Source organism: Amblyomma americanum, chromosome 8, assembly GCF_052857255.1.
Source record: "Amblyomma americanum isolate KBUSLIRL-KWMA chromosome 8, ASM5285725v1, whole genome shotgun sequence".
Classification (NCBI taxonomy): domain Eukaryota; kingdom Metazoa; phylum Arthropoda; class Arachnida; order Ixodida; family Ixodidae; genus Amblyomma; species Amblyomma americanum.
Genome location: NC_135504.1, coordinates 10259652 through 10284080, shown reverse-complemented (window position 1 = coordinate 10284080; position 24429 = coordinate 10259652). Strand labels below are relative to the sequence as shown.

Below are 24429 nucleotides of genomic sequence, written 5' to 3'. Positions count from 1 at the left end.
GTGGAAACAGAAGGGATAGTGAGAGATATAGATAGAATAAAATCAAGATAGGAGGTATAGTAAAATCTACATCAAAGTCAAATGGAGAGTGAACAGATAGTTAACAGTTCATATTATCTAAACTTCATTGCCTACCCAGGTGTAGATTATTGAGAGATAAAGGATGAAAAAAATCGACCATGAAAAGTTCACTGAAAAGTGATCATTGCTTGCAAATAAATGATAAGCACTGAGCTTGTGATGAGCTGTGTACCTTGGCAATGATACTGGAAAAAGTAGATATGAGCAGTATGTGCAGATGAGTAGTGAAAGTATGTCTTGGCTTGAACATAAAATGTGCAACTAAAAACAAGTTGTATATTCACAATAAGGGGCAAGTGGTTTGCCTTGACACCAGCATTAAATGTCTTGTTGCCAAAATTAAATGGTCAGAAGTAAAGAGGGATCACAGCATGTAGAGTATGAAAAGCATGGGGTCAATCCCTATTATTTTCGGGTTATTTCTGCTACCGTCTTTCACTCTTCTGCAATTTAAATAAAATCAAATGTAACCGTTTAGAATATAACAGGTTTACGAGCCAAGGACTGTAGTCATGCCTGCACTTGTGGTGCCTTTTTTTTTTTTGTTCTGTCCATTGTGCTGTTTCAAGCATGACTATAGACCAAAAGGCCCAATTTACTACACTCGAGCAAAAACAGTAGTGTTTTCATCTTATACTTTCTTTTTAATGTATCCGTCTTGTCTTGTTCCTCTTGTGTACTTCAGGTTTGTATTTACCACATTTAAGCAGTTAAACTTGAGGAATACTCTGTCAAAGAAAATGAAGATATGAGTGTGTCTAAATATAACTCATTCTTAATGTGGAAGCATTAGATGGCTCATCAACACGAAAACCCAGCGTCACCTGAAAAGTGGCCAACTAAAGAGAACATAAAGTGAACCCTTCATTTGCTGTCCATGATGACAAGTGCTGCACTCCTTTCATGAGTGAAATGATCGAGTATTGCTGCTGACATGTCATTTCTGTGTTTCATCTGCGCAGGTCATGTTGGCCGCTTCATTCTGGTCCCTGCTTGCGCCAGCCATTGAAATTGCCGAGTCATCGGGTGGCTACGGTCGGATGGCATTCCTTCCGGTTGGCTTCGGCTTCTTCTTGGGCGCCCTGTTTGTCTACGCCATGGACAAGCTCATACCTTCTTACGTGCGTTTCATCCAAATATGTCATCATCATCAGCCCAGCTGTACCCACTGCAGGACAGAGACCTTCCCCACTGATCTGCTGTTAGCCCTGCCCTGCGTAAAGTGCAGCCACCCTATCCCAACAGTCTTCCTAATCTCATCCACTCACCTAACTCTGCCACCCGCTGCTGCTTTTGCTTTCTCTTGGAATCCACTGCATTAAGCAACTAAAGGTTATCTGTCCTCTGCGTTACATGCTCTGCCCATGCCCATTTCCTATTCTTGTTTCCAGTTAATGTATCCTATTGTTTACTTGTGTTTGTTCCCTAACTGCATCTGCTTTCAGCCTGCCTTTTAACATTGCCCCTCTCAATTTTGTTTTTATAGATTGCTGCATTGTCCACAGTTTAGCTTCAGGGCTTTTCACTGCCAACCGAGTTTGTCTTTAGGAAGTAGAATTTAGTTCTAAAACGTTCTGTAACCTATTGTGCTCTTCTAAAGAGTAGAGGGTATCTGCAATCATTATGATTCAAATTGCTTTGAAGAAAAACAAATATGAGCTGTCTTTTATATGTAGTGTGCAGTAGTGCCTGCTCTAGCCCTGGCCACTTTTTGGTGGAGGCAAAATGCAAAAATGTCGCAGTGCTGTGCAGTTCCATTGCACCGTAGAGAACCCTATTTCACCTAAATTAAATCTGAAGCCCTTCTTTGTCGTGTTTCTCATAGACTTAGTACAACTTTGTGACATTATACACCATACACCGTATGTATGTTGTTTGCGTAGTTGCTGTGGCGTTCTGCTGCTTAATGCAAAGTTGCAGGCCTAATACGTTCATGTGTTGGCCAAATATTAATGGGAACAAAGTACAAAAGTCAACATATTGATAAACTGAAGGCAGAGGAAAATAATCGAAAGCTAGGTTGGTATAACAGTTCTTTCTGGATTGCATTCCATTTTTGATTTTCCTGCCATTCGTCATTGGCTGAAGCGATGCCACATGTTACGTTCGCTTTCGTTTTTGGTTCATGCTCAGGGCTGAGCATAGCATCGCATCAGCCAGTGGTGAAGGAGGAGAAATTCGGAAATGGAATGGAATCTGGAAAGGGTGGCTTTACGAACCGTGGGAGTGGTAGGGACAGTGGTGGTGGCAGTGGCCACAGTGGGGGTGTTAAGGGGTAGGTGAACCAAGAGCTGTTGACTACAGTGGGTCTGATATCCTGCAGCATGATGCTTCTGGCATTATAGTCGATTCTTGATAATTTGAACTTGAAGGGGGCTGAAATTTATGTGGAGTTTGAATTAACGGGAGCCTTTTTAATGCACTTGACTTTGGTGGAACCAAAGTGCCCGTTTGATCGAATTAGAGTCCACTGTATCAGCTCTTGAATGGTGAGGCACAACTGTTAAGAGTTCATATACATGAGGAACACATACGAGGAACAAAGTTAACGAATTGCAGGTAACTGGAAATAGTCTGCGTCGCTCCACTGCAGTGCTCCTAATCGTTTACTGTGTAACTTCGGGTTTATCAGTTTTTCGGTTGTAATGTGGAGCAGCAGTTAGTGGTCAGTGTGGGTTTACGTAGCGTATACAGGGAACAAGACACATTATTCTTGTTTCAGTGCCCACTTAATGACTGGAAAACATCCGGGCATTATTTGGGGAATGTGGGAGAAGTCTGTACAGTTGAATATTTTTTTATAGTGTCAGCCGTTACATCCGTGTGTTTATGTGACGATCTGCGGTCACATACCTAGCCAAAGCAGTCGCATGCACCCACTTTGAAGTGTATTCACATTTATGAATCGTGAGAGATGTGCAACCGGTTGTGATTTTAGACCGAGGAGCATGTCAGCAGTCCCGGCATTCACACTAGCAACCATGTCCTGCGGCTTGCTTTCCTGAATGGTCGCATTCGGAGTGAGAGTTGCCGTCCTTGACTGTTACTGGCAACAAGCAGTCCAGTGTAGATCTAGCTTTGCGCCACTTTGGAGGCACCGCTAGTCAGTTCAGCAGTTTTGTGACATGAGTTCGCAAGGCCGGGAAGTCGAGCAACGTGTGACCTTCTGCGACTGTTGCTTTTCAGCGTTGCATAGCCACTGCAACTTGTGAGTGTTAATGCACATTTTTTTAGCTTCAGCTTTATTTTAGCTTTAGCTTTATTTTTTGTACTAGCGGCCTTGTGGTGCTGCTTTCCTCCTCTCCACAGGATGGCCACAAGGCTGACCTGGCACTGGCGATGCAGCTGGAGAGAAAGTCGTCGCTAAAGCGTCGCATAGAGACTGGAGAGGAATCTGCACATGCCTACCGAAACGGCTACTCGGGTAAGCCAGGGATGGTTTTCTGTTGACATAGCAGAGTCACAACCATCACCACCATGGAGCCGAAATGATTTCAGAGCTTGTTTGCTCATCAGTGGTGCTTGCATCTTGCATTCTGCCATAGATAGAGGGGCAAGGATAGGTGTGGAGGTAAACAGGAAGAGTGCTCCACAAGGCTACCCTACAGTGGAGGAAAGGGATGAGGGCATGTGAAGGGGGAAGGGAAGAAAAGGACAGGTGGAATGTAGCAAAGTCAAGACCTATTGTGCAAGCACAGCCTTCTCGAGAGTGATAACTTATTAGCATAGCAGCGAAAACAAAAGACTGCCAATTTATGCACAGTAAAGAGAGAGAGAGAGGTCAGCCAGAGATTGATCACTCTGTATAGCAGTGGCATTCAACTGAATTTCCCCTCTGTTTGAGATAATGCATTGATTACCCTGCAATGATTTGCCATCTGTTACAGCGTTGTAGCATGTCAAAAAAAAAAATCCTGTGTTCACCCTTCTTGCCACTGAGCATTATATCAAAGGCTGTGAATCTTTTTAGCCTTCGGAACCCCAACAGTTTTTTACAGGGGCTAAGGAACCTCTGCATGCCTTGGATGTTGTCCCTTCATGACATTAATGCAAGAAAGAGTTTCAAGATGCACAGCTCCTCAATGAATTCCTAAATCAATTAATAATGGCAGAATGTATAATGAAATGGTGTGATGTAGCTGCCATGGTGGCACAGTGGTTATGGTGCTCGGCTACTGACACGAAATACGCAGGTTCGATCCTGGCTGCAGTAAACGCATTTCGATGGATGTGAGGTGCTAGGGACCTGTGTACTGTGTGATGTCAGCACACTTTAAAGAACCACTGGGGATCTAGATTAGTCCAGAGCCCTCTACTGTGTGTCTCGTCTCTTTGGGACGTTAAAACCCCACAATCTGCAATCTGATTTCAAAGAGCCTATTTACCTTTACTGGGTAGATCTGTTAAGCTTATAATTGCTAGAAGCAAATCAGTTTTTTTTTTATTTGATTGCAACCATAGTATACATTCTAAGTGCACTGCTGCTGTTCAAAGGCATTTGAATCAGAGTCTCAGTGGACAAGGTTAGGTTAGGCTATAAAAAGAGAGGAAAGGTGTGATAGCTTTGTCGCTCTGGGTAGACATCTGAACTGGATCATGAAGGAGAGCATGTAGGGGGTGGCAGAAGAGGAAAAAACAGCAAGTACAGTTAGTGTCAAATTAAATGAGAACACGAGAGTTGAAACGGGAACTGAAAAACAAGCCAGTTTTAGCTGAGGGAAACAAGATAAGTACTAGTGCTTTTGGTTATCACTTTAGTGGTGTGAAGATTGTTGTGCCGACAGTTAATATTTTGCTTTCTTGTGTTCACGTCTCAGTTACTCTGTTCGCATTTCGTTTGACGCAGATGGTACATGAGCACGTAACTACAGCTTAAAAGGGATTAGTCTGTTTGAAAACAAGAATGAATTTTGTTGTTATTTCTGCACTGAATATGAGAATATTTTGTGGGTGTCATTCATCAAGAAGAAAATGCTCGACGGATAAATGCATCTTGAGTCGGCAGGGATGGAAGCCAAGACACTAGGGATTCCTCGGCACCTTTTGGAAAGCTGTTGGGGATCTCTGCGGGTAAAAAGATTGACTACCCCTGGTGTGCACTGTTAAAGCGAGCACAGTAAGGAAGTAAGTGGGCAATACGTTTGCTTGTCTACTCAAACGTAATGCAAGTTTCACGCATTTCTCGTCGCAGACCCTAACGTCCAGCTTCGCAAGAAGCCACTGACGGCGACGACGCGTGTCACCGTGCCAGCGGCAGTCAGTGATGCCGAGAGTGCCGAGACCTTGGAGAACCTCAAGCGGTGGAAGCGCATCTTCCTTCTCGTTGTTGCTGTCACAGTGCACAACATTCCTGGTGAGAGGGGCTCCTCTTGAGTGGCCTTAATTTATGCTAAGTTCATTCAATGTCTGCTGGCGACTGTAATCCTCATAGTCCTCATTGCCTCGCTGGTTTGCTTTGGTTTGTTGCAGCCTTTGGATAAGTGTCAATGTGGTAATGGTTGCAGCAGTACACCGTATAAACGCGTGTAAGGGCCGCACCCGTGTAAGGGCCGCACCCCGTATTCCCAAAGGAAATATTTGAAAAAAAAAAATCCGTGTAAGGGCCGCACCCAAACTTTCTAGGAAACACGCAAGAATAGCCTTCGAAATACATGCGCACAGGAGCTTCGAGGTGCCGCCCATGGATGGCGCCCGAGGCCGCGGGTTATCATCATCATCTTTTCTTCTGCCGCGAGCTTCTGCTACTGTACTTCCACTATCCGTGTCGGCATCGGTATCGCCAGGTCTAACTTTGTTCTGTTCTGGCTGTCAAAGCATGCGTTTTGTGGTGGTTGTGTTAGCATGGTCGCTCGGCATAGTTGTGGCTCTCGTGCGCTGTCGTTCTTCACTTTTTCATGAACTGCCTCCGAGCATTGTCACTGTTGCACGATGGGCAAGCACCTCAACAGCTACACGGCGGGCTTTAAACTGAAAGTAGTCGAGTTCGCTTTCGAACACGGCAAGTGTGCCGCGGGCAGAAAATTTGACGTGGACGAGAAGTGTGTCCGACGGTGGTGCGGACAAAGGGATGCGTTGAAGAATACCAGCTCCAGAAAGCGCGCTTTCCGAGGCAAGCCATGCAAATTTCCTGAGCTAGAAGAAGAGCTGCTATGCTATTCAATGGAAGTGCGGAACAACGGCTACGCGTTGACAACGGACATGCTGCGCGTGAGGGCACAAGCCTTGGCGCGTGCTAAAAGCATACCGCACGAGGACTTCAAGGCTAGTGCCGGCTGGGTACGAAGATTTCTGAAGAGGAAGGGCCTATCATTTCGGCGAAGGACCACGCTGTGCCAGCGGCTGCCCCCCGACTACACCGACAAGCTGCTCAGCTTTCAGAAGTATGTCATCGGTCTGCGTCGTGAGCACAACTATATATTTTCGCAGATAGCGAACGCCGACCAGACCCCCATGTGGTTCGACTGTCCCGAGAGCTGCACAGTTGAACTGAAAGGAAAGAAGAGTGTTTTCGTGCGGACAACCGGCGCGGAGCGCCAACGGTGTACCATTATGCTGTGCGTCACCGCGGACGGGCGGAAGCTGCCCCCCTATGTCATCCTGAAAAGAAAAACGATTCCTAAAGGCGTTTTCCCCAAGGGAATTGTAGTTCGCGCCCAAGAAAAGGGCTGGATGGACGATGAGCTTGTGCTCGACTGGGTAAAAAGCGTTTGGGAGAAGCACCCAGGCGCCATGCTGGCTCGACGATTGCTCCTCGTCTTGGACAGCTTCCGCGGTCACTTGACGGGTAGGGTTAAGGAACGCCTGCGCGATATCCGCACAGACATGGCCGTGATACCGGGCGGCCTCACCGGCATGCTGCAACCCCTGGATGTAAGCGTCAATCGGCCTTTTAAGGTTGAATTTCGAAGGCAGTATTCGGAATGAATGGCCAATGGCAATCACGACGAGACGTTGACAGGGCGGCTTAAGAGGACACCGCTCGCGACTGTGGTTGGGTGGATTTTGTCCGCGTGGAATTCCGTGTCGACCGACATTATAACCCAAAGTTTCAAAGTGACCGGAATTTCAAAGTGACCGGAATTTCAAACAGTTTAGACGGGACCGAAGACGACCTTCTGTGGGCTGAACATTTACCTGAACACAGCACCAGCTCGGAGTCTGAAGACTCCGTGAGGGATGCCTGAACGGTAAATAAATGCCGCGCATTCCAGATTGGTTTGCTTTCACTTTTTTTTTCGAAAATCGCGTGTATGGGCCGCACCCCGAAATTTGCCCCCCGAATCTGGGAAAAGTGCGGCTCTTACACGCGTTTATACGGTATTAAGTTCGCTGTCTGGTGCGGTGCTTTCAACAAGTGCTGTGCACTTGTATTCAGGTTCATAGTCATTGGCGTTTCCGGGTGGCAGTTTTTAGAGCACTTTCTATTCCTTCATCTCACCAGTCGTTCTCTTTCGTTGTTCCAGATGTTCCCAGCAGCCACCAGTATTGTGCGGAAGCTTTTGGCACCTTTGTAGCTTGGTAGAAATAAACCAAGTCATCCCTAGATGGAAGCATTCGAATGTCAATCATGGCCCATTATGTATAATAGAGCAGTATGAAATGCCATCCATGTCCATTTCTTCTCTTCAATTCCAGCAGTGGTGCAGTGTGCAACAAGCACTCAATATTGTGAGCCTTAAAGACAAGCTAAGTTACAAAAGAGAGCACTTAGAATAATTTCATTTTCTAGTTACACTGCACACAGTAAGGCACTATTTACTAAACTACGCGTCTTACCACTCAATTTACTTCGTGAGAAAAGAACTGCTGAATGTGTTTATAAAATAGTAACAAACAACCTTCCGTTTGATATATCAATCTTTAACATCCCGCCACTTTCAACACGGAGCCGCACGTACGGCAATTTTAATTTGCCAGTGAAAAGAAATGTATATGGAGAGCGTCTCCTAGAGTTCACGGGCGCAAAAATTTGGAATAATCTACCACATGACCTAAAGACTGCCCACAACTTTTCCATTGGAATAAAAAATTATTACCTTATAAAGAATGACACACTTTGAATTCATACTTTCATTCTTTTTTTTTTCTAGTCGTCTGATATTATTTGCATGTAGCAGAAACCTGATACCTTGATTTATTTATAGATTTATAAATTTGCGTCTATTCTAAAAGTGTTTTGTGATTAAAAAGTGTGCACTGAAATCATTTTATCCTCCTCTCGTGTGTTGTACCTTTGTGATGTTTTGTAAATAGTTAACAACTATTTTCCTCTAGCTTTTTGTGATGCCTTAATTTTTGTGTAAGTTCTATGCGTTTTGTTTGATCTGTAAGTTTTTAGTTTATATAATCTGTAATATATGCGTTTCTTTTGTTGATACTCTTACAAGTGTTGAGAGTGATGTATAGCCTTTTTTTTTTACTAACTTGCTTACTTTATTTTGGTATATTGTTGCCTGCATGCTTGTATACATTTTCTCTATTGGACCCGTTACTAGCCGTTGGCTATGGGTCCGAGCAGTGTTTGCGTACAATTGTAAAGCAACAAAGATCAATAAATAAAAAAAAATTATGCTAGACAGTCAAAAAAAAAAAAAACTGTGCTCCCTTTTCATATTTCCCATGTTGTGCAGAGGGGCTCGCCGTGGGTGTTGGCTTCGGCGCTGCTGGAAGCTCGGAGCACTCCACGTTTGAGACTGCCAGGTATGTTTCGGTAGGAAGTTGCTTGCACTGCTTGGATTCGCAGCAGTACTATCTGCGAGCCTGTCGCAATTTTTCATATCTGCTGGTTTTACGGGGATAATTGGAGAAATGCATGTTGCGGATGTGTCTCCGCTATTGTGGAAATGGCTCTTGTGCACCACTTATAGTGAAGCTCAAATGCAGAGGGCCGCATTAAGCCTTTTAGGTGCCACAACGCCATTTCTGTTCAGAAATAGAAATTTTTCCGCCTAAATAGTCTCTGCAGACCTTAAAAAGCCAGTTAGACAAGTCACACCGTAGAGGGGGCACTGAGATGGGATTCCTGACAACATAAATTAACAAGAATTGAAATGAAGCCTCAGTCCCAGCTTTGAAGGCTGTATTTCGAGCGAGGCGAATACAAATTTTCTTGTGCTGAGCGATGTTCGTGCACATTGTTGAACCCCATGGTTCTGGAGTAATCCGGAGCCCTTCACTGCGGTGTACCTTGTAACCCATGTCACATCGGTACGTTACATCCCACAGTTTACAGTTTAAAAGCCTCAGCCCACTAAACAATATTTCAACAAGAGGGCTTCTCTTCATCTGGACAAGTGCGGTCATCATTAACAGGGGTTCTGTCAGTCTTTCACTTCAAGAAGGAAGGACCGGGGTGGGGTTGTGGTGGCAAGGTGCTGAATGTAGACTTGAACCGGCTTTTATCCAGGCATGGCGGCTGCGACTGCTGGCATGGATAAAAGGGAAGCCAGGTTATCCTGGGAAGAAAGAAAAAAATTAATGCTGCAGCAGCAAAACTGAATATGAGACAGATGGGAAAACAAAAGAAGAAAGGGAAAGTCAAAACAAAATGAGGAAGTGTGTATCATGGGGGTCTAATGCTGTAAAAAAATTGAGGGGTGTGAAAGATGGCTGAAAAGTGAAAACAGTAGGTACAGAGCAGAAGGTGGCAGTGAGCTAAAAAGAAAAAAAGCGAGGAAGATGAGGTGTACTGCACAAGGAAGGCAGGTGTAGTGTGATTTTGTTTTTTTGTTTATTAGACAAGCTTGCAGGGCAAAACACCATTATCTTTTTACAGGCTTGTACAAAATTTCGTACAGAGGGCTGCAATGCTTGGTAAAGTATTATCGAAACAATCGAGATTTGTCAAGGGAGCCAATGGAGTGCATGCTGTTTTGGAAGGTGCACGCAATGCTGTAAAAGCACAAAAAAAAAAGTTATGAGTGACATTATCTCTCTGCATGAAGCTCAGATATATTGTTTTCTCCGTTTGCCTGTGAACATGACAATGCACCCCAGTTGCAAGATGAGTGCAAATGCTTCTGAAACAAAGAAATCACCACTAGCTGCAGCACACTTAGAGAAAGAGCTACCGACCCACTACATGCACAATTCTATACACAGCGTTTGTAAGTGTTAGACATCAGTTGCATGTAAATCTATCTTTAAAGGAGGTGGGGAGCAATGACCACTGAAGTTATAAATTTTTATTGCATGGTGCAAACACAAAAAGCATCTGTGATGTTTTACTAATCTGCTGAAATGCCCAAATTTCTTGCTCTTTTAGACAGTATACAATTTTACTATTACACCTGAGGAATGGGGGACAGTCGATGGTTTTAAAGGGACACTGTGAACAACTTTATTGAATTATTTTTTCCAGTAAAAATTTGATTCTCTGGCTCTTCCCGGCAATGTTGACGTTTGTCCAACAACAAAAGACTCGTTTATCACCGGGAAAATTGGATCTAAAAATCTCTCCAGCAGTCAACTTAAACTCTTGACGTTCTTACTGAAAAGGACAGGTTGCCACGGCTTTGAAGTTAATGGCAGTGTAGCATAACCTTTAGGATCAGCGCCCGAAAATGTGTGAAGGCCGAGACATCAATTGAGATAGTGTGTGGACGTGTAGAAGCAGTGCATGTGAAGCGTACTCAAAACTTCAGTCAGGATCTGAAGTGCCTGTGTGACAGTGGTTTTAAAGGAGCCACGCAGCAATTAAAACTGTTTTTGTTATTTATGCACGAAATGTAAGCAAATTTGGGAAGGGTATGTACATTTTTATGCTGATTTCAGAACTGCATAAGGTATAATTGGTGAGTGATTACGGTTAACACTGTCGTAAAGTCATTCCTGGGGTTAAGTAACTAAGTAGAAAGTGCACGTTTTTTATGTCAGCATGTACAGGAAGGCCCACTTTGTGCAACAAAGCCATTAGTTTTTTGGGGGGGGGGGTGCCTAGTACTCGTGGGAAGAAAAGCTAACTCCAGCACGCACACTTAAAAAAAAACATTCCTTACAAAAACAGCTTTAAGAAACTACTAAAATCAAGACTTTTATTGCATTCCTCAACGTCTCAGTATTCTTGTGCAAAAAAACAAAATCGTTCTATTGTCGTTTGTTATGGAATGCACAAGGGAAGAATGATAGCAGTCGTAGAAAAACTGAAAGCTGAGAAAATCAACCTTAAAGTTTATTCTCTCGTTTGGTTGATTCATAGCCTCATATGCTTTGGTCAGACAAATGCTACATTGCAATGAATGGAAGTCTACTGATTTTCCTGTAAGATCAACGTAGACTGATCAACCAACCTGTATTGTTGCAGCACTCCTAGGGGCTCTGGACTAGGGGCGCTACCCACCAAGCTCGCTAAGACCTCTATTGAGCAAAAAAGCTTTTCATTCGTTCATTAAATCATTCTTTCATTCATTCATTCTGCTGTTTATGGTGATACTAGATGGCGATGCTTCGTCATCTGAAACCACCAGAATACTTGACGAGCCAGGACTAACAAGTGCAATTCGCTCAGAATTTTCGATGACCACAGATGAAAGAAATGTAATTTTCTGAATTTGTACTGCATATTTCGATACAATTTTTTGTCAACAGGCAGATGAAGATCCGAGGGTTATGAAAAAAATTAAACTGAAAAATAGAAAAACTTGACCATATTGGCCATTTTCTTTGCTGCGGTGGTGAAGTGGTTGAGCATCCGCCTCGCATGCGGGAAGTGCGGGGCTCGATCCCCAGTGCCGCCGGGTACCCACCGGCGATACAATTGGTACAGGCTTTCCCCTGGCCTGGTGCTCGTCTTATTTAGGGTGAAATGCTTGGGAAATGGGTCTTTGGCGCCACCTTAAGCAAACGAAAAAAATACTTTGTGCCATGGCACCGCAGCCGTGGCCTCGTGGTAGAGTACCCGCCTCGGCTACGGGAGGTGGTGGGTTCGACTCCTGCTGCCGTCCGGTTACCCACCGGTTTCCTCAAAATGGGTACAAGCCATTCCCCGGCGTGGTGCTCGGCTTCTCAGGGTGCAATAGCTTGGAAAAGGAGCCCGCGCCTTCAAATCCCAACACTGTGTGAGGCTGAGTTCAAGGCACCCCTGCGTACAAGGCACCCCTTAACTGAGCTTTGGACTGGTTGAGTTAGTGTGATCTTAACAAATGCTGCCAAATTGTCATCACCGCATGTTATATAAACAGCTGTACAGCTCTTGCCTCAGCCTCATTTGCTTTTCTGTCTCCTTTTTTTTGTGTTACTAGAAACCTGGCCCTTGGCATAGGGATCCAGAACTTTCCGGAGGGACTAGCTGTGAGCCTGCCACTGCGTGGGGCTGGCTTCTCCAAGTGGAAGGCATTCTGGTGAGTCTCGAAATTAAGAGCATTCCCTTTGATTGGCAAAGTTGCAAGTAACAGCTCTGAATGAAAAAAATGTTTATAAGGACTTTGCACACCTGCCTATTAAGTTCACTTCCTCGCAGAGCATGCAAGTTTTGAAACCGTGAATTCCCAGAAAAATTTGTATATTGGAGAGTGTATTGCAGACGACAGACCTGGATGAAGAAGAAATCCAGAAGGGCTTTGTACACCTACCTACTTTTTAAGTCCACTTCCTTGGAATGTGCACTCGGGAGTTTGTCTTGATGCTGTGGATTCTTAGAAATTTTTGCGATGGTTAAAGAGTACTGCTTTTCTAGCGAGTAGGGTGAACCTCAACTGCAGAGGTGGGGGACAGCTTACAAGGATACCAGAGTGTAGGGCATTACTGTGAGGTGAACGGCACTCGCTGTTGCTGTTAGCACTGGTGTAGTATTTCTTTTAAAAAAACTCATCTGCTGGCCACTGAGTGTGGTGTTGTTGAGAACATGCCCAGTGTGTTTGTGTGATCGAAGTAGAGATGGTCGGTGTGGACTTGGTATGGCCGCTGTTAATGAAGAAAGGGGGAGTAGTGCAGATCATATCACTGTTCTCCATTTTCCCCAGAGTAGGGAGAGATATCTGCTAGTGTTTTATTGCTTAAAATTGATTGTTTCAAATGTTTTTTTTACTTCACAACGAATGCAAAAGTGTTGCTGAAACATCAGCATGACCCTTAGCAGTAATGCCAGTTAAATCTTGAGGTAACGAATTTCAATATAACGAAATCATCTATATAGCTAAGTACCGTTCCAGTTTTCATAACTTCACATTCATAGAACACCGCGTGTTTTTAGCTTCAGTATAATGAAGTAGATTTTGCTGCACTTTCCATGTAACGAAATTTCATTGCTGGCTGGAAACGAACGTGAGGAAAAAATCGTACTGTGGGCGTGGGAGGCTGAGCAAAGCATGTGCTGAAGCATGCATCGAAGCGCGTACATATGGTACCTATTTGCATGATAGACCCACTTGAATAATGAATGCAGCCCCCAACTTTTGTTGTTGAAAATTTGCTTGTTTTTTTAAGCCTTAGCTTTTCTTATTGCGTTCCTCAGTTTCGCACAGTCTGCAGTGCAGACCTTGGCAGCGCTCTAAGATGCTGCACGCCTATAACGCCACGCCATATTTATCTTTTGATGAGAGCTCTTGCAGGAGTGGCATGCTCAGCGAACTTGGCGCAGTGCCAAGACTCTGTGCGCACTTTACAGGAGCACCTGCGACAATGGCTTGTTCGGTACGCTGCTGCAAGCCTGGCTGTGCCAGTGTATGCTTAGAAAGTCGGCAGGTGCTCAAACATGTGAAAGGAGCATAACAGTTAAAACCAGAACTCTATAAAGCATCCCCTACACTGAAATGCTATGGAGGAAGCAGGACCTTCAGACTCCCAACCGATTTGGTAAGCTCAAGATAGGGAGCGAAAATTCCTCACTCGTCTCGCAACATTCGCATTACAGACTTGTAACCATCCTGCAAGTTTTTTTACCTCTTGTAAAGAATGCGAACCTGACTTTTAGGGCTAGTGTTCAGCATGTTCACTTTACCTCGCTACAGCGAACGTCTTTCAAAGCAAACAATGCTACACACTGGTGACATGAACGTGGCTGACCATGTGCTTTTGTTCATGATCGATGGATGGACGGACAGACGGGTGGACATAAGATATAAAATTTCAACTCTAAAAAAAAGTCATAACTTTTTTTTCTGCGTAATGAACCCTTCCCTTAAATTCATGTCAACTTTTCTGGAAAAAAAAAATGGGTGCAATATGCGAGTAGATATACGGTAATAGTGGGCGCCGCCCAGTTTTCAGATAGAGTGCAAAAGCAGGTGCAGTGCTATGACGATCAAAGTGGCGAGCGTGCCGCCAGCCGCACCATCTGCGGTAGCACGGGCAGGCCTGGCATGAGCCTCTGCACAGCCTTGGCAGCTTGCCAGGCCAACCCGCAGCTCTCACTATCTCACCCAAAATTGGCACCGAATGCAACGCGCTGTGTTTATCGCATTTACACATTCCCAAAGCTTAGTAAAAGGGCTCGAAAGGTCAGTGTCATTGGGACACCCATCAACTGTGAAGCTGTATTTCCTTGCATTTTACCGTGTAATCTGCAGCGTCAGCTGTGAGACCCTAATTGTTTCATGAATTATATTAATTTTTCTTAAACTAATTGAATTTATATAGTTTGTATTGATCCACTTTAATGAAATTAGATTCAGTTGAATTCAATTAAATTAGTCACCTGCCAATTGTGGCAGTCGGAAAAGTCTCTCCTTGTATAAGCCAGTGTACATGTGCCACATTAATAGCGAATAGTTGGAATTTTATATATTTTCTGTAGTTAGCTGCATATAATGGCTTTGGGTGTAGCACAAATATTGTTGATGGAAGAGGGCTATTTTTGACTGCAATGTGGAAAGTCCATTTACTATGAACCTCTCATACAACGAACGCAATCGCCGTGACCATCAGTTTCTTTACAAGTGGGCTTGACTGTACACCGTTTTGTTAGCATTCAGTTCCATTCCAGTGACTGTACCAAGAAAGAATATTTTGAAGATTATTGTTTAGGGTTATCTGATCATTGCTTCTGGTTACTTCACTAGACAGCACACATCCATCACCTAACAGCCTGATTTGAATAAGTTCAGTAATTGTGCTTCAATTGTAATTAATATATATGTTAAAAACAATGAAGTCCCTGAAACACGACCCTGAAAGACATATGATGTAACAGGGAGTTCATGGGAACGGTTAGTGTCGATACTAACCAATTGCTTTTGGTTAGTGAGGTACGCAGATACCAAATTAATGAAGTTTTTCACTTAGTTTAGAGTGTGAAGCAAGGTAAAATGCTTTCCTGATGTCTGGATTTTTCTAGAATATTTGCAAAAGAATGGTAAACGGATTTTATTTGGGTGACAATGAATAAACCTTTTGAAAACTGCTGCGCAGGAGAAAGTACACTGTTTTTACTGAGGAATTTGGTGTTGTATTATAAAACACGATCATGTTAGCGACATCGGGCGATATTTTTTATCAGTGTTAGGTTGCCCTTCTTCAGCAATGATACTATAGGTGTTGTTTGCCTGTCAGTAGGGAACATTATGCACAAAAAGTGAGTACAAGAATTTGAACAGCATGGACAGCATTTCTGCATATGGACGCAGAAAAACATTTGGTATCTTGCCAGGTCCAGGGACAGATTAGGTTTTAAGATTAAAAAGCATGGAAACTACTCCCAGTACAGATACAACTCCCAAGTTTACATCAGACAATGGCAATGTAGGAAGTGAAAAGTCATTTGTATTGGTAAAGACACAACAAAAATATGCACTGGAATCCAACGTGGTACTTTGCTTTTCGACAATACGAATGCTGTCGTCCACTATTGTTCTACTGGTTTGTTTTTCTTTTTCAGGAATGTCCAAAATTTTTTTGGTCTCTACAAATTGAATTGGGCAAAATGTGATTGAAATACCCTATTTACTCGAATGTAACGTAACTGCGAATGTAACACGAGGGGTGAGTTTACATGCTGGCCAGAGCGAAAAAATAAAACCATGAATGCAACGCGAGGCTTAAGGACGCAAAACAAAGTACCTTTAATAGACATCGTGGCCAAGATGTTTACTCACCTTCCTCGCTTTCCGAGGCCGAGTTATCGGAAACGGAACCCTCCTTTTTTTACCTTTTCCCGGTAACTTCTGCCGTATCGATGTTGTTCGCCGCAGAGAAAATCCATATCTCTTCATGAACGTTTGGGCCCACCCACGAGATGCTCTGAACTTCCCATCTCCTGAGCAACTTTCCAACGGATCAGCTCGACACTGACCCCCATGAGACGGTTGCGCTGCTCGATAATAAAGTCGGCCACTTTTTTCTCCAGCTCGACGTGATGGCCATAGCGAGGCCCGCGAAATCCTTTGCGATCGGGCTCCCATTTAAAAAGCCCCTCCCACTGCAGCCGCCATTTGCGAAATGGCTGATTCGTTAAGGTCAAGTCTTCGAGCTGCCATAGAATTCCCGTCCTCTTCAGCTAACAGGATTGCTTTTCTGTTAAAACGAGTGTCGTACTGAGCACGACCCGATGCCATCGTGTGCACTGAATCAATACTCCGCGAGCGACGCCACAACAACACGACTCGACGACGCGTTCAGCACGAGGTCGCAACGAACACAAAATTAATGAGAGAACATTGCTTTGACTTTGGATGGATGAGGATTTGGCTTCTGTGGTACCCATGTTGCCAGCATAAGATCATAAAACTACGGAAACCAAAACCAAGCTGATTGCTTTGAAATGGCTACACCGCGGCACCGCTTTAGGCCAATTGAAGTGCGGCATTCGATTATAACGCAACGGTAGACTTTAAAGGGGAAAAAATCCAGGAAAAAACTTGCGGTACATTCAAGTAAATACTGTACCACCATTTAGCATGCCTGATAGACAAGCTCCATGTAGCTTTCACATTTTGAATCTCTGTCTGAAGGACATTCTTTTGTCTTAAGCGTTTTATTTTCTTTCAAGTGAATGACCTCAGGTGTCACCCAAGGATTAATTTTTGTTTTGTTTAGAACAAATTTTTTAGTACAGTATATGTGCAAAGGTCTTTGAACCTGTGCCAAAGCTTCATTAAGTTGTTTCCTTGAAAGCTGCTGAGATGGAAATCCAAGTAATTTGATACAGTTTTATCTCAGGCACGTGAAAGGTCTTTCACAAAAACAATTTTCATCTTAATAGGGTTGCATTTTTCTAAACAGCATGAATAGCATACTATTTATGACAAGATGCGCAATGGAGATTGTGTTGCATAAGATCTGTCTCTTTAGCCGGGCTCGGTTGGCGTGAGCCTGTAAAGCAAGCCAAAGGCTGGCTGAGGTTGGGTTCTCAGTAACATGGGTGTACTCTCATCCGAGGCGACCCTATTGAAAATAGAGCTAATCTGTGCTCTCTAAAGGGGGTGCGGCGCCTCGAGGCTGACGGTTGTGTGCAGGTGGTGAACCGCGGCCCCAACCAGAACATTGGCAGTTTCGCTGATGATGGGTTGGAATAACTGGGCCGTCGGTGCTGGGCTGCCGAACCGGAGGCTTTGGCTACCTGGACGCAGTCTAAGTCTGCGACCGGGGCTGTGGAGTACTAGGTTTGCTCCCAGGCCGGGTAACGCTGGGAGGGGTAGCGTCCTTCTGTAACCAAGCGGGGGGCGGGTTTCGGCGATGAAGACCCTAGGCGTAACGCTGGGAGTAGTTGCGTGCTCCTGTAACCCAGTGAATTGGGGGCGACTGTCATTGGTGAACCTGGGAAGGGCTGTGGCGACCCTCTCCTTATAACCTGAAGCGAGTGAGTTCATACGCCATAGCAGCTTATGGATAGGCTGCTGTGGCTAAGTCTCAAGCAGAGACGCTGCAGGGAAATCCCCGCTGACTAAAGTCATCAGGGGTAGGGGCTCGTCCCTGTGTAACCCGAGCCCTACCATCACCCGGGAGCGCTGCTTGGGTCTGCCCTCGTTCCCCCTCTGGGAAACCAGGGCCACCTCTGGGAAACACTGAGGCCTACGGGCGTCTCAGTAGGCTAAGAGAACGAGGGTGAAGCGAAAGCAGAACTGGCGCTTGCATCCTTAAAGAGTCTCTGAGTAGTACCGGTGTGAGACCAGAGGGGTGTGGGGTGAAGCCCACACTCGCGCTTCCCGGTACATAGGTGGTAGGTCCCGACTGACCACCAGGGCCGCCGTCAACTCCAAGACGCTTAATAAAACTTAGCAGAATCGGGCTCTTGCTTGGAGCACGGCACGAAGAGATTACCCGAAGTCGAGGGCGCATCGGTGTCTGTCAGGGGTGCGCAGCACGGAAGCGCACCACGGGGTGTAGCGACCCCGCCTATCCGATGCTTGTGGGTTGGACCCACACACGACCAACGGGGTGGCAGTAGTGGACCAGCCCGCCACGCTCGGTGGGAGGGCTTTCGAGCCCGAGGATGACCAAACCTAAATTGGTACAAGAGCAGTCCCTGGTTTGGGGGCCCACTAGTTGTCGAGCTTGCTCCAACTTATAGGACTCTCTTCTTGGGAAGTAGTCTGGCCCCGGCCTACTTCGTGTATGGCTGGGGGGGAACTTTTTCGGCAGACTGAAAACTTCTTACAGTTGCCTTGACGGATCAGAGATAAGTTCTGTCGTCAAGCAACCCCAAATCCGCCTCATGTGGTAGAAGCCCATTTGTGGTCAAGACCCTTATCCCGAGTATCTCAGCAAGAACAGCCAAGCACTAGGGCGGGGAAATCTTCTACCCATTAGAAAAACGGTGGGTACCCGGGCGGCACTGGGGATCGAACCCAGCACCTCCCGAATGTGAGGCAAATGCTCTACCACAAATTTTCTACTGTTGTGCTCACAGACACAAGACCAATGTTCTGATGAAGAAGCACTATGCACGCCCATGGGTATATTTACTTGTTGTAAGTTGTGGCAAGGAGTTATATCAAACATTTAACTGATATGGCGACTAAGTTTACCACGAGACGATTTATGATCCCAGTTAACTCCCGGAAGATTAAAGTCTCCAGTTAACAAAAATTTGTGTACAAGTGATGTATGTGCATGAAAATCACGCAAGAATTGAGGTGATGAGCTGGTTGCTTGATAAATGGCAAACACGGAAGATTGTCCGCAGCAATTAGCCTGACCCTAAGGAGTGACTGGCATGTTTTTCTTTACCAGCACAACCACCGCACTACGATAAGAAAATCGATAAGAAAAAAACTTACTACGTCTGCTGCTATGGACGATGAGGCGCCAGGGAACGCTCTCAAGGTTAGGTTGTACTACTACACATAAATACCCCCAATAGCTGAATATTCGACAGCTGTTGCCGTAGCTCAGTTGGTAGAGCACCGGACACGAAATTCGGAGTTTGTGGGTTCGGATCCCACCGGCGGCATGTGGTTGTTTTTTCTTCCGCTTTTGTTAATCTCCCATTTATAACAAACCACAAATTAAGAAAGGACATCACCTGTGCTCCCTGGTTTCGATGGCTGTTGGTTTCCATCGTGTATGTCATAACGAGCACCTTTTTCTGTTCCCTTGTCTGCTATTCTGGAGGAGGTACGCTGAACCAAAACCACATGAAATGACCGTTCCAGAAACATTATTCGCTACAAACGAATACTTCGACATTCCAAATATCAGTCGTTTTGATCAAAACCAGTATTGAATATACTTTACTGTTTGACCGAAATTCGCTCAAGCCTACTTATTAGGCGACGTACTCGTTCCCGATCTTCCATGCCCACTCAGGCTGATGACTGCACGAGAGGTGCAGCAACACATGGTTATGGATCGATGATGCTGATGAGAACTTCTTTATCTCAAAGTTATAATGGTAACCATGGTGCAACTGCCAGATGACTGGAGAAAGGGGACAAAGCACTGGCCATTGGATCTTGACTTCTCTTTGGACAGTGTAAACATAGAAAAAAACAATGATGCTGGGATGCACTCGATCACTGGGAACAGCAGTTGACTCCATGTGAGATGTGAAATATACAGTGGACTTTCATTCATTAAAACAACCAGCTTATTCAGAGTGTCACTTTGGTTTATTCAACATAAAATGCAATAAAGAACTTCCCCCTTAATTCAGATTTCACATATTTTGAGATACAAATTATATCAAGATTTGGCTGTATAGACATTGGGTTTGCTTGAATAGGACAAACTAAAGAGTAGAATAAGCACCCTACTAAACGGTTTGACTCTTTTTATGCTGCTCCTAGGTAGGTTTGCATAAAGGGCTATCCTCACTTCTGGACAGGTGGATTGCAATTTGAATACTTTCCTGTACCACTACTTCAACGTCGTCATCAGTTTGGGGACGCAGGTGTCAGCAGTTTATGCACTTATGAGTAGTTTTTTTTTTCTACCTGTCTTCTCAGAAACAGAGAAAAACTTGTATGCAATGGAGGGGTTCCGCTTAATAGTTGGTGTAACACAAGGTCTGCTAAAGTTGAGGACATATACAGTGTTTAGGTAACCCATGAATGTGCCCTTCTAACTTTGTACATGGATAATGCTTTGAGTGTTCACATATGCTTGTACATGGCCAGGGCTGTATGAATGTCCGCATACCCTTGTACGTTGTCAGTGCTGTATGAACCTCTAGCTTTGCATGTGGGTAATGTGTACGAATTTGCACATAGCCTTGGACATGGACAACATTGCATCATTCTTCGCATAGCCATGTACGTGGACAGCGTTGCATGAAGGATCCGTGAGTATACACTTAGCAGCCATGTTGCTCTCTCACTAGGTACGGCCAGCTCAGCGGAGTGGTGGAGCCAGTGGCTGGGGTGCTGGGCTGCCTGGCGGTGACCATGGCCCAGCCCCTGTTGCCCTACGCCCTTGCGTTTGCCGCTGGGGCCATGGTGTATGTCGTTGTTGACGACATTGTGCCTGAAGCACAAGCATGGTAGGTGGAGCTCAGCTGTTATATCTGTAAACTTCTCACATAATGAAGTTTCCTTCACTGAAGTATTCATTGCTCTCAACGAAGCCACTCAGTAACACCCCTGGCTGTGTCCAAAATCTCATTTCCGGGAAATGCTTGATAAGGCGCTGCTTTCTTGAAGAAAGAGTGAGTGAGTGCAACATTCAAAAACTTTTCTGTAAATTTAAAAAATATTCTTGCAGAGAAACTTGTGAAATGCTGCTCATTGATGCATTAGGTGGTGCTGAACTACATCTCTGTGGTTGGGCAGTGCATGGCATATATAAATGTAAAGTTTTAAATGGCTTCGATTGTAGAAAAATAGTTAGCCACAGTGTAATGCAACTTCAATATGCTAAGATGAGATTTCACTTTTTGTGTTTGGAAACATAGCTTAGAAGATCCAGAATGCTGAGTGTTGTGACACATGTTATGTCACCATCACTTGAAGACAGCTAGCTTTTTGCTTTTTTGGGGGTATTGTATAAATGGTAGCTAACAGGACTCTGAGCTGATCTATGCACATCTGCAGGGTTAAAAATGGATTATGTGAGCAGAAAAAATGATTCCCGAATAAGGCGATTCTCTAATAGAAAATAACCTCACAGCAGGTGTTTTTGCGGTGAGGTCGTATAAAAGGGTGTAAAAGGCTGCATGAGGGAAGAACAATGTGGTAAACATGATAGGGTGTGCATGTCCAGATACAATACTTGGCAATTATGACCATTTTGGAGGGAAATGAAGGTGGAGGCATGATGTATAGTTGAGTAACCAAAAGCTAAAAGACATCCTTAAGGGCAGTGCAGGTGTCAAGGAGGATGATGGGCAACTGCTGTATCCATTGGATTCTGGCACGGGGGGGGGGGTGGGGGGGCGGGGGGGGGGGGGGGCGGGCGGACGGAACAATGGCATGGAAGTTGCAGGCATTGGCTCGTAATTGTGGATGCCAAGTGCACCCAATAGACTAAATGGCAGAGACAAACTGCCATGGTTGGCAATCCTTTGCTGTATTGGCTACTCAGTATTCAATCATTTCAGTGTTATGTTAGTTATTCTGCATTCCTTGCATGAGAATTTACTGAAAGAGCAAAGCTTTACAATGCAATTTTCCTTTTCTCAATCACCACGGCACTCTTAATTGACCCTGTCCAACTATTCACCGAAATCTTTCTCTCCTTGGTTTGATTCACATTTCTTTTTCTGCCTTCACTGCTGCAGTTTGTCTATTCCTTTAATTGTTCTTGACCAGTCTGCCTTTCCTTTTCCTGCAGTTCAAACGGCCGATTGGCATCATGGACAACCGTGGTGGGGTTCATCGTTATGATGGCCCTGGACGTGGGGCTAAGCTAAGTCACACAGACGCGTCACTTGTTACTAGCCGACACCGAGAGCACCTCACTTTGGAATTTTGCTGCACATTGTTTGGGCTGCGTGCCTTTGGGACCAAGGAACTGCTTTCCACGCATCCAAACATATTGCGTGGTGCACTGTGTCACATATTTGCACCATTTTGTCGGCGGATTTTTATGATTTTTTTTATTTCCTGGAGTGATCTCTTGTACGTAGGCTGTTTTACGCATTGCTCATCACCAATGTAGTGTCGCACGTGGCGACTTATAGGGAGACACTTGCCCTTTATGGTTGTGCAATAGCTGCGGATTATGCATGAATCCAGGACTGATTTGTAAAAAACTTGCTCCCTAATTGAGGGGGTAAGTGCTCACTAGCATTCATGTGAGCACAGCCATGCAATTACAAATAGAGCTAATGAGTACTTAGTGCCTTCATTGACATCTGCTTCACTTTGGGGAATTTCTGTAAATACATAGGACTAATTTACTGCCTTGCAGAGTTTATAATGCCATATGGTGACGGTGCATTTACGTACGTGTATCCATGTGGCCATTAGGTATTGGATCTTTGGTTCAAAAAGTATTTGGTTCTAAGTTGAGGCCTGACTTAATTAACCATTGGAAGTGAAATGTCACAGTGTTGTGTGGCTTAACCCTTGTAGTTGCTGTTGGCATGATGTGTTCAGTTTTGGGCACCTGGTTGGCAATTTGTTCAGGAACTTGTGCATTTTTTATGTGAAGAAGACATTGTGACATAACCTTCTTTGTTTAATACAGCTAGTCTGTTGTGGCTGATGTGTGAATGCAGTGCTTGCTTACGCTATGCAAGTTCATGGAGACTGTTGAGATTTTGTGATAGTTATGATCCGACAAGAACAAATTCTTTCAGTTTTTTGTCTGCAACCTGAAGCCTTGCAGAGCCGTGTTTATAGCATACGAGTCATGGATTGTTTGTTATTGCGCTTGCTGTCAGGCCGCTTTAATTACGCGTTACTTCCAGACAAACTGCAATTCTTAGACATGTTTAATGTCTTTGTTGTGCCAAGCTGGAATTCCCAGCGCAGAGATTAACGCATTTTTAAGTAGCTGATTATCCTTTGGTTTTGAGCCATGGAACAACGGGGGCTGCATCTTTCAGAACAAATGATCAAATTTCTTAGAATCAAATTTTTTTTTCTCTGCCTGAAGTGTGCATTTTTACAATTGCAGCTCTGTGTGCCGCATACACATGCATGAAAGTATTATAATTCACTGCTTTCAACAGCTCAAATTTTGAGTCCTACTTTGTGCTTATTGTGACGTCAGAGTGCTCTGTCTTTTTTTAGGAATGGGCTTCAACTTTGCTAATACAAGGAAATCTTGTTATTCTAGCTTGCTTAATTTAAACTTCTGGCCTATTCAACTTGACGCTTTGTCCCTGTGAGCATCAAGCATCTTAAAAGGGCTCCCTTTAAATGAAACTCCGCATTAAGTATTCTGTCCCATTTGAATTACCAATGGTCGACTGCACTTGAAGCTGGCTTTATGTTACTCTGGTCTACAGCACTGTTTGATGCATTCACAGATTTTGAAGAGGAGCCTTAACATTTTAACATCACTTCATTTCTGGCGGGAAACCACGGGTATCGGAAGTTTTGTTTTTGGTTTTCTTTCCAGTACGTGTAATATATGTGGTGAGGCTGTTGAGGGGGGGTGAGAATGGTTTTGTAAAATAGGGCTTAGCACAACTTCATCTGCCAAGTTGTGTTGTAAAAAATATTGTAGTGACTGCCTGAAAGTGGCTCATTGGGATTGTGTTGTTTTTGTTTTGAAGTAATTAATATTAAAAACTTCTCACTGCCCCGTAAACCTGTTTTGAATTTGCGTCTGTGTCCCAAAGCATGAAAGCGGGGATTTTGGCCTTCTTGCTTCTACATATCTACATCAATGTAGCACGTGAAGTGGTGTCCGTTAGCATACCTTTCCCGTCCTATATGCACATGTGACCGGTGTGGTTGGTAGGACATTCGGCTGCTGCCGATGTTACCACTGTGTGCTAGCTGAGTTGTTACAGTGTTCGGCTACTGCACAGGAGGTTGTGGAAATATAGTAAACATACACTCGCCTGCATTTCAGGAAAGAAACACG

General features: G+C 44.5%; 1 protein-coding gene across 1 annotated transcript in view; it reads left to right on the top strand.

Moving 5' to 3' along the window:
• Zip48C (Zinc/iron regulated transporter-related protein 48C) overlaps window positions 1-24150 on the top strand; it is a 29646-nt gene extending 5496 nt beyond the window's left edge. Inside the window, exons 3-9 of the mRNA XM_077633814.1 lie at window positions 1044-1202; window positions 3391-3505; window positions 5273-5434; window positions 8712-8781; window positions 12321-12419; window positions 20774-20932; window positions 22222-24150. Of these exons, the coding sequence (XP_077489940.1) occupies window positions 1044-1202; window positions 3391-3505; window positions 5273-5434; window positions 8712-8781; window positions 12321-12419; window positions 20774-20932; window positions 22222-22300 (843 nt within the window). The 3' untranslated portion in view covers window positions 22301-24150. The remainder of the gene's footprint in view (window positions 1-1043; window positions 1203-3390; window positions 3506-5272; window positions 5435-8711; window positions 8782-12320; window positions 12420-20773; window positions 20933-22221) is intronic.
• The last annotated feature ends 279 nt before the right edge of the window (window positions 24151-24429 follow it).